The following is a 10,343-nucleotide window of genomic DNA, read 5'->3' as shown; positions in this document are numbered from 1 at the left end:
GTGGCGAATTGGCTGGAGGGCCGCACCCAGAGAGTCGTGGTGGATGGGTCGGTTTCAACCTGGAAGGGTGTGGGAAGTGGGGTCCCACAGGGTTCGGTCCTTGGACCGATACTCTTTAATGTGTATCTTAGATTGTGTCAAAGGCCTTTTAAAAATCTAAGTAAATAACATCTACCTCTGTTCCTTCATCCAAGTACTTTGTGACCCAGTTGTAAAAAGAAACCTGGTTAGTCAGGCAGGATCTACCTGCCGTGAACCCATGCTGGTTGCCTCTTAGCATTGTTTTACCTGCTGGTCCCCCACAAATGTGATCCTTAACAATTTTCTCAAAGGTCTTGCCAAGGATAGAGGTAAGGTTAACTGGCCTATAGTTATCTGGTTCCTCCTTCCTCCCTTTCTTGAAAATAGGGACTACATTGGCCCTTTTCCAGTCCTCTGGGACCTGTCCTGAATGCCACGAGTACGCAAACAGTTGGACCAGTGGTTCTGCTATGACTCCAGCTAATTTCCTAAGTACCCTAGGATGAAGATCATCAGGGCTTATTGACTTAAATACATCCAGCCCCTTCAAGTGCCCCTTTACTAGGTCAGAGCTAATTGTTGGTGGGTTGGTATCTATCTTGCACTTACCTAAAGTCCCATTGGGATGCATGCTTGTATCCATGTCCAGGAACACAGATACAAAGAAATCATTTAGGAGCTCCGCTTTGGCCATCCTATCTGTTACCCATTGCCCTAGTCCACCTTGAAGGGATCCTATGTTACCCTGCACTTTCTTTTTGCTTCCTATGTATTTAAAGAATGACTTTTTGTTATCCTTAACTTTCGCTGCCAGCCTAAGCTCCATTTCCGCTTTGGCTCTCCTCACTGCTTCCCTGCAAGCTCGAGCCAAACAGGTATACTCCTCCTGGGTGGCTGCCCCCTGCTTCCACAGCATGTAGCCTCTCTTTTCCCCTCCAGGCTCTCTTGGATTTCCTTGCTCAACCAAGAGGGTTTCTTTGCTCTTTTGCTCTGCTTGATGTGTACTGGGATGATCCTTTTCTGTGCCTGCAGGATCAGTCCCTTGAGAAACGCCCACTCTTCCTGGACTCCCATCTCACCAATGCTTTTGCCTGTCAATCCCTCCCCAACTAAACTCCTGAGCTTGTTGAAGTTGGCCTTCCTGAAATCTAGCACTTCAGTCCTACTAGTTATCTTCCCCACCTTTCGCCAGATAGTGAATTCTATCAATAGGTGGTCACTATTGCCTAGGTTACCTTGTACCTGCAGATCCTCCACCAAGTCATCCCTTGTGGCCAGCACTAAGTCTAGTAAGGCATCTCCCCCCCTAGTGGGAACATTTACCTCCTGTGTTAGGTGAAGGTCCTGTAAGCAGGTTAGAAACTTAAGTGAGTGGGCAGACCTGGCTGCCTGTTCCTCCCAGCAGATTCATAGATTCATAGATGTTAGGGTCGGAAGGGACCTCAATAGATCATCGAGTCCGACCCCCTAAATTCCCAGATGTCTGGGAATTTAGGTCACCCATGACAACCAGGTCCTTTGAGCGTGCTGCCTCTTAGAGCTGCCTCAAGAATTCTAGGTCTAACTCGTTTCCCTGGTGTGGGGGTCTGTAATATACCCCCACTACCAAGTCCCTTTCTCCCCAACCCCCCTGTAATTTGACCCATAGTACCTCAGTTTGCCCTTCTTCTAGGTCCAACATAACTACACAAGATGCATATTGCTCTTTAACATAGAAAGCAATGCCTGCCCCACTTTTTCCCCACTCTATCCTGTCTGTACAGCCTCTAGCCCTCAATGCCCACTGCCCCGTCATAGGTAGGGTCCCATCGGGTTTCTGATAGCCCAACCAGGTCAAATTCTTTGTTTGCAAGCAGGAGTGCAAGTTCCTCCTGCTTGTTCCCCATGCTCCTAGCATTAGTATACAGACATGTAAGCCTCCCAATAGGTGCCCTTACTACTTCCCCATTCTGATGCTTAGTGGGGCCCTTGGTATTTCCTGGACTGTTCCAGCACCTGGCTCATAGTTCCTGGTATCACTCTGTCATCAACATCCCTGTCCCCTGACGAACCTAGTTTAAAGCCCTGTGTAAGAGAGCAGCCAACCTGGAAGAGAACAGACTCTTACCTCTTAAAGAGAGATGTAGCCTGTCTCTTTCCATGAGGATGATTGAATTGGTTTCTTTTATTGGTTTCCATTATTGGTTTCCATTATATAATTGGTTTCCATTATTGAGCACATGCTGTTTTTGGCAGCAGTTTAATGATAGACAATGTATTTAATGAGGTTTCCTCGTATACAAATGTAAGACAAGGAGCTCTTTTTCCCCATGTTGATTGGGGGCACAAACTTTGTCTTATATTCAAGTAAATATGGCATATAGTAGCCTAGTTACCTTTAGCAACTAGGGGTAAGCTGCAGTCATGCAACTCTCCCTATGAGGAAAGGCTGAGGGACCTGAACCTGTTCAGCCTCAGCAAACGGAGGCTGAGCGGGAATTTGATGGCTGCCTACAAACTCATTAGGGGAGATCAGCAGCAAATAGGAAGGGTCCTATTCCCCCCAGCACCACCTGGAGTGACGAGGAACAATGGCCAGAAGCTGCTGGAGAATAGGTTCAGGTTAGAGAGTAGGAGGCAGGAGACTGAAAAACTCACCAGAGCAGAACGGCAGAAACAGTAAGCTCCCCAGCTCCCCAGTACAAGAGGTCATCATAGAATCATAAAAGTAGGGTCGGAAGGGACCTTGTAGATCTTCAAGTCCGACCCCCTGCCTGGGCAGGAGGAAAACTGGGCTCAAGTGACCCCAGCCAGGTAGGCATCGAGCCACTTCTTAAAGACCCCCAGGGTAGGAGCCAGCACCACTTCCCTTGGAAGTTGGTTCCAGATCCTAGCTGCCCTGACTGTGAAGTAGTTCTTACGGATGTCTAATCTAAACCCACTGTCCAACAACTTGTGGCCGTTATTCCTTGTTATCCCGGGGGGCGCTAGGGGAAACAAGGTCTCCCCCAAACCCTTCTGGTCCCCCCTAGTGAGTTTATAGGGTCTTAACTCTGAATTAGGGACTAAAATTACTATGAAGTGAATTTGATACCAGCTCCTCCACATCCCTTTCCAGGAACAAAGCTGAAGGTGGAAGATATGAACTATCCTTTTCAAAGGCCTGCCTTTTGTTAGTAAGACAGTCCCCCTTGGCCTGACCTTGGGGGTGACCCCAGAGCCGTAGAGTCTCTGCCCATTGCCATGCTGTGTATCCTTTGGATTTTGACCAGATCTGGCACCTGAGAGACTCATCTCTTGTAGCAAATTTCAGTCTAAGCAGTAGGAACAGACCTTACAGGTTGGTGGAGGAGGCACCCTCCAGCTCTGAGGGGTTCTCTGGGATTGTAAATGCCGTAGGTCTGCAGTTCTCCTAGAAACAAAATACCTGTGGCAGCCAGCCACCCTGAACTCACCATTACCACCAGACAAACTACAAGGTGAAAACCCAACTCAGGGCTATTACCTAAAACAGAGACACAGAAACAAAAGGACTGTAGGTCTGGAGACAGAACTACGAAACAAAACCAGAAACACTTCTCTGCTACTCTCTAACATGCAGTATCTTCCTGGCATTGTCTGTCGTCCCAGCAGCCAGCAAACCCAGTCATTTCTTGGGTGACTCTCCAGCCTCCCTGCCTGGGTTCCTTCTTTCCCCTACGCTGGGGGTCCCTTTATACTGTTCCTCAAGAGACTTTCTCATCTTATCCTTCATTCTGTTCAAGGATGATAGAAATATTCCTATCTTTCTGTATCATTTCCTCCTGCAGATAGACATTTGTTTCCAAAGTTTAGGTGTTCTCTTTGCTGTGCATGTGTTGTATTTTCCTTTTGAGATGCATTCAGCCATTGTCCGGTCAGAAAGCTTCTTAACACAAGCACTGGCTGATAGTTGGTCAAATAAGCAAAATGCTGATTGTTTGTTCAGTGTAAAATATGTTTTATGTTTCAGTGTTTGTATAAGCAGCATGTTACATACAGACATATGGATCATATAAAGGAACGTTAGCTCCTTATTAGCTGTTGATAGAGACCAAATGTAATTGTAATTAGCCCCCTTTCAGGGGTGCTCTCTGTGTATGGGGAAATAATGCACCACTGAAAGCTAGCTTAAAAATCTGGTGGAAGTTTGGGGTTTAGAAGACTGGTCTCTGCTTACCTTACGCTTAGAGAAATTATGTGACAAACAGACCAAATATGAGTGGGAACAAGCAGTCTGTCACTGATTTCAGAGAAAACAAAGTGTTTTACCAGCAATGCTCATTTGAGCTTCACTGAAATCACAGCTGTGAGATTGTAGGGCTTCCCTTTTCAAAACCCCACCTCCTATTCAAAGGATTCATTTCTAGTGCACCCTAACCCACATGGTTTGCATTACTCATTCAAAAGAGTTGTATGCTGCATAATAAAAATGCACTTACCTTACTCTCCAGAACCATACGATTAACATGTTCGATAACAAGCAGATCGCTTATTCCAATTCCAGAAGTATCCTATTCCACCTACGCACCAGGCTCAGGGGAAGCTCACAGAAATCTGACAATCTGATGTGCCCTGGAACAGTCTTTCTTTCAAAAACTTTATTTCATATTTTCTTTCTAAGTACTTCTGTTATCTATTTACTGCTTCACTCATAAACTTAAATCTTCAAAGCCCTCACCTAGAGAGGCTGAAAAGTGATGCTGTTCTAGATGGGGAATGGCAGTGCAGGGAGACAAAGGGCTTAGATAAATAACATGATTATACCAGTGTAAACAATCTCTACATGGGTATAAACATGGAGTGGGCACATAAGTTACAGCCAAGTTTGTCAACCCAAGACAACTTTTTTTCTGATAATCTACAAGCTTTTACTGACAACCAAACATTTGTACTGACATGTTTTTACTGCCACCCAGCAGTGTTACAATCAGTACCAGCACATGGGTAGAACTAGGGGAAGGAGCTATGGAGCCACAAAATCCTGAGAAGAGCACTTCAAGGTACTGTGCTCCCCTCAGATACCAGGTAGAGCTTCTGTGTTTTAGCTGTGGTCCAACACTGCACCCAGCTTATTTCCCACTACTGAGCTTCAATCAGCTCCAGCAGTTTTGTGTTTTTTACAGAAAGCATAATTTTCCAGCGACACCCCACCCCCACATGGAAACACATGTTCAAGCTGCAGTAGAGTCTGTTGGTCCTGGATAGGCTTCATCAGCCATCTTTGGACACATAGATAAGACATGGAAGTCATGGAAGACAATCATCCTCAACTGGGAAGGATTGCTGAAGAAAAGAAGAAGACAGATGGTCTACAAAATTACAGAGAGTTGGCAACCCTGATCAAGGGTATAACTACCCCATACCAGTGTAAGAGTTTCATAGTTTCATAGTAGTTAGGGGTCAGAAGGGACCTAAATAGATCATCTAGTCTTACCCCTCACCACTGGCCGGAGCACACGCTGGGATCACATGACCCCAGACAGGTGTTCATCCAACCTCTTTTTGAATTTACCCAAGGTAGGAGTGAGGACCACTTCCCTAGGAAGTTGGTTCCAGATCCTAGCCACCCTAACAGTGAAATAGTGCCTCCTACTCTCTAACCTGAACCTATTCTCCAGCAGCTTCTGGCCATTGTTCCTCGTCACTCCAGATGGTGCTGGGGGGAATAGGACCCTTCCTATTTGCTGCTGATCTCCCCTAACGAGTTTGTAGGCAACCACCAAATTCCCGCTCAGCCTCCGTTTGCTGAGGCTGAACAGGTTCAGGTCCCTCAGCCTTTCCTCATAGGGAGAGTTGCATGACTGCAGCTTACCCCTAGTTGCTAAAGGTAACTTTTATGACTCAGACATGTTCACAAGGTGGGCAAACCAAAACTTGATGGCATTTAACAGGGAAAAGTGCAGGATGCTCCACCTTGGGAGGAAGAGCCAGCATCATACTTATAGGCTCGGCAGTGCTACACTTGCTAGCACCATAACTAAAGGAGACTTGGGGGTCTTGATTGACTACAAGATGAACATGAGTCACCAATGCAATGCCATGGCTGGCAAAGCAAACCAAACTCTGGCATGAATCCACCGATGCAGCTCAAGCAAAACCAGAGATGTCATCTCCCCACTCTACTTGGCCTTAGTGAGGCCACAGCTGGAGTACTGCATCCAGTTTTGGGCACCCCACTTCAGGAGGGACATGGATAAGCTTGAGAGAGTCCAAAGGAGAGCCACCTGTATGATCAAAGGCCAAGAGAGCAAGCCTTACAAGGAGAGGCTGAGCAACATGGGACTCTTCAGCCTGGGGAAGAGAAGGCTCGGGGGGGACTTGGTGGCAGATTATCAGTATATAAAGGGGATGCACCAAGATCTGGGAGAACAGTTGTTCACCAGGGCCCACCAAGGGATAACAAGGTCTAACAGCCACAAACTCCTGAGGCCGATTTAGACTGGACATAAGGAAAAACTCCTTTACAGTCTAAGTATCCAGGGGTCTGGAACAGACTCCCCCCAGATGTGGTGCAAGCACCTACTCTGGACCCATTCAAAAGGCATTTGGATGCATATCTTGCTGGGATCATTTGACCTCAGCAGACTTCCTGCCTATGGCAGGGGGGGGGGGCTCGATGGTCCCCCAGCGGCCTCCCTGCCTATGGCAGGGAGGCTGGACTCGATGATCATGCGAGGTCCCTTCCAGCCCCTAATGTCTATGAAATCTATGAAAATCTTTTCTCCTATGCCTGAAGAAGGGTGCTTGTGCCCAAAAGCTTGCAATTAAAGAATTTTTTTTTGCAAAAATCTAGTTGGTCTAATAAAAGACCAGAGTTCTATTAATCAGAACTCTACCACAAGTTCTGATTAATTTTTTAATGTACTTGGCATGTGACAGCCTCCCTTTTTCCGAGAGGCCCCAGGGCATTTTGCACCGTCTCCCATTACATTCAGTGGGATATGGGCACTGAAATCCCTGAGACTCCTTGGAGAATCCTAAGTGACTAGGATGTAAGCTATAGGGTTCTCAACACTTTGGGAAACTCAGGCCCTCTAGTTAGGTACAGAAAAGGGAATTTAAGCCTACACTTAGGCTGCTCTTTCTAAAGCTCTCAGCCTCCCTGCTTATAAATGAGCAAGGGGAAATGCAGAAGGCTGGTAGATTTTCAGGTTGGACAAAGTGACAAAGCCTAAATTTCCCCCGCTGACTATGGGCTTGCCAAGAAAGAAGTACAGAGTGGGTATGGGAAAGTGCTGTTCCCAGGACGATCTGCTTTGTTTTTGCATCATGGAAGCATCTGGGGAGCAACCTACTACATTGCACAATGAGTGAGACTGAAGGGAAGGGTCAGAAGGAATTTGATGAGGTGTAACAACAGTGAAGGGTAGAGGGCAGTTTTGAGAAGACAACTATTCCCAGACACCTGTCTATGCATAATCCATAGCACTCACCAAGGTGCTGTGCATTTCCAGGGGTGGCTGGGTTGTGGGTACTGATGGACAAGTCCCTCAAGACTTGCCCATGCTCCATAAAATCTCCCACCTCTCTGCTTGACCCATCACTCACTGCCAGCAAAACACACCTTCTCTCTTCCTAACATCCTGCCTCCTTTTCCCTGGGCTAGAATCATGCAGCCAGTGGACTAGAGAAATTAAACACAGACAGAATTTTATTTGGAAGTTGATTAAACCTTTACACTCTCCTGTTCATTGCCAGCCTACTTGAACTCTGGCCCACAATAAATCAATCTGAGATGGACGGACTGGCTCAGTACATCCCAGCTGCTGTGACCCTTCACTTGGCTGCCTTTCCAGGTCAGCAACAGAAAAGCAAAGGAAAGGATTCCCTTGCCCCACCTTGCTTTCACTAGGAGAAGGAAATGCATCAATGCTACCCCTAGCCCTATATCATTTGATTGTCCTTTGAGAAATCCGCAGCAAATACCCCACCATGTGTGGTTAGGATGCATTCATTAGGAGCAAAATTTCTCTTGCAGATTATTAGAGTACAACTTTCAATATGTCTTACAACCTTCAACCCAGGGGGCAGAGTTCAGACTCCATTTGCACTGCAGAGGTAGAAAAAGGGAGGCTCCTGGCAATCAGGATGATATTTAAAACAATGCACACTTCCTCAGGGCTCTCTGTTCACCTCCTTTGTCTGCCTCCCACCCCGGGGCAGGGAGACTTCATATCTCCATGCGGAATCTGAGTGCCGAGCCCTTCATCTGCTCTTCATAGTGCCTGTTGAATCTCTCGTTCTGGGCCACCGTGAAATGATTCTTCCAGTCCCCTGAAATCCCTGGTGGGAACAAAACAAATGACCAGATCGGTGTGCACTGCAGAGCTATTCTGCCCCCTGGCCGGGATCTGAGAACTGTCCTCTCCTTTCCCAGTAACACTTCCAAGGCCCCATGCAGAGCATTACAGCCTGCGTGCTGGCTGGCCAGCATCCTGGTTCAGCACTCTTGACACTTCCTTTGCTTGCAGAAACAGAAACAGCTTGAGGCTGAATATTTGCACAAGTTTGGGGAAGGAGCTGGGAAAGATGCTGGCAGTATTACATCTTCAGGGATGTGCCATATAGATCATGTGCCTGGAACAGAGGTGTGCTGTAGGCCAGGGTTCAGCCACATGCATTCGTAAGCCAGATCCAGCCCACAAAGATGTCCTATCTGGCCCATGAAGGTCTGATCCGGCATGGAGGATCAACAACATGGAGCTGCTCTGTGCTGCTCATTTGCTCCACAGACCTTCCCTCTGCAGCAGAGCCTGATGCTGCGCTGGGTTTGCACTTACCCTCACTGCACAAAGACTGGAGATCAGTGGTGAGGACAAGCACAGACAGCTGGCTGCTCCGCAGGTTCAGGGACTTGCAGCCCTCAGCAAGGACTGGGTCACAAAGGACAGCCTGTGCTAGCAAAAGGTTGCCAACCCTGCTATAGACCAGCTCTTGCCCACCCATGGTCTCAGGACTATGTGCATGCCACAAGGGCAACCTGAATAGACTTGGTAGCAAAGCAGGAAGCCTTAGCCCCAAATTCCTGATGTCTGAACTGAGCCCAAGGCAAAAAATTAGCTGTGCCCTTGAGAGAGCAGGAGCAAGATCTGCAACCTAAGAATTACATGGGCAGGCCTATCTAGGATATTCCTCTAACTGCTGGTCCTCTGGGCAGCCCCATCTTTAGCAGCTGGGCTTGGTTCATAGAGAAAGAATCTGGACACCAGGAATTCCTGTCATGTGAAGGTGCATTAAAAAAATATCGTGTACAGCTATTCCCAACCCTGCTGTCACTCTACTGTTTCTTCTCTCCTGCCGCTCACCTTTCCTCATGAACGGAGATATACTGTGGTCCAGAGCCCAGCTGGGCATTGTTTCGTAGTTGACAGAGGGGTTCTTCTTCATCTCCTGGAATGAGGTGTGATGGAGGATTTTATTCACCACCTCCTCCTTCAGGTCCTTTCCCAGGAATTGAATTACCTTCTGTACTTCCCGCTTTGGGTCCTGCAGCGATAAGCAAACCAACCATCAGATGAGAAGGTACGCTGAAACACAACAGCGTAGGAGTGGGTTTAACTGTCTTTAAATCCCTTGTAGAATATGATAATGCTCTTTGGGTTCCACGTGTTGCCTGATCCAGAGACAAGAGGATTTAGATCAGGCCTTAGATTAGCTTAGTGTTTTGACTCCTTAATGCATCACAATAACCAGTGACTTGTCTCTCCTGTGAAAACCAGAGTCAGCAGGCAGGAAGGCACAGTAACTTCTACAGCTTGCAATGCATCCTCAGCAAGATGTTCCATTTGCCCAGATAGCTACTACACATTGCGTCAATACCACATGATATTTCTAACAGGGAAATCACCAAGTGTGGGATCATGGTGGGATGGAGGCAAGAGGAAACAAAACCAACAGGTGTTCATAACAAATATGAAGATTAAGTTGAGGTTCAGTGCTGGTAACATCTTAGCTCAAGGGTCTCACCTGGATTCTGTTCTCTTTTGAAAAGCAGAGATGTACACTCTGTTTTGCTATCAAGACCCTCTACCCTTCCCTCTCTTCTTTTAATCAGATGGAAAGAAGGGGCTTCATCCAACAAGCCAATATCTAAACCAGGGGTGGGCAAAATGCGGCCCGTGGGCACATACGGCCCGCCAGCCCATTCTATCTGGCCTGCGGGGCCCCTAAAAAATTTAGAAAATTAGTATTTATCTGCCCCTTGCTGCCTGTCATGCGGCCCTCAATGGCTTGCCAAAACTTAGTATGCAGCCCTCTGCCCGAAATAATTGCCCGCCCGTGATCTAAACCAACCAGACAGAATTAGAAGGAGCCAACCAGTT

The 10,343-nt window shown here is 47.2% G+C and overlaps 1 protein-coding gene across 1 annotated transcript in view; it reads right to left on the bottom strand.

Moving 5' to 3' along the window:
* LOC102374654 (sulfotransferase 1 family member D1-like) overlaps positions 1-10,343 on the bottom strand; it is a 41,402-nt gene that overhangs the window by 14,747 nt on the left and 16,312 nt on the right. The window contains exons 8-9 of the mRNA XM_025208749.1: positions 9,327-9,507; positions 8,155-8,304 (exon numbers count right to left, since the gene is read on the bottom strand). Of these exons, the coding sequence (XP_025064534.1) occupies positions 8,192-8,304; positions 9,327-9,507 (294 nt within the window). The 3' untranslated portion in view covers positions 8,155-8,191. The remainder of the gene's footprint in view (positions 1-8,154; positions 8,305-9,326; positions 9,508-10,343) is intronic.

This window comes from Alligator sinensis, unplaced genomic scaffold (assembly GCF_000455745.1).
Source record: "Alligator sinensis unplaced genomic scaffold, ASM45574v1 scaffold320_1, whole genome shotgun sequence".
Taxonomy (NCBI): Eukaryota; Metazoa; Chordata; order Crocodylia; family Alligatoridae; genus Alligator; species Alligator sinensis.
Note: the sequence above shows the minus strand (reverse complement) of the source record. Positions and strands in the feature narration are given on the sequence as shown.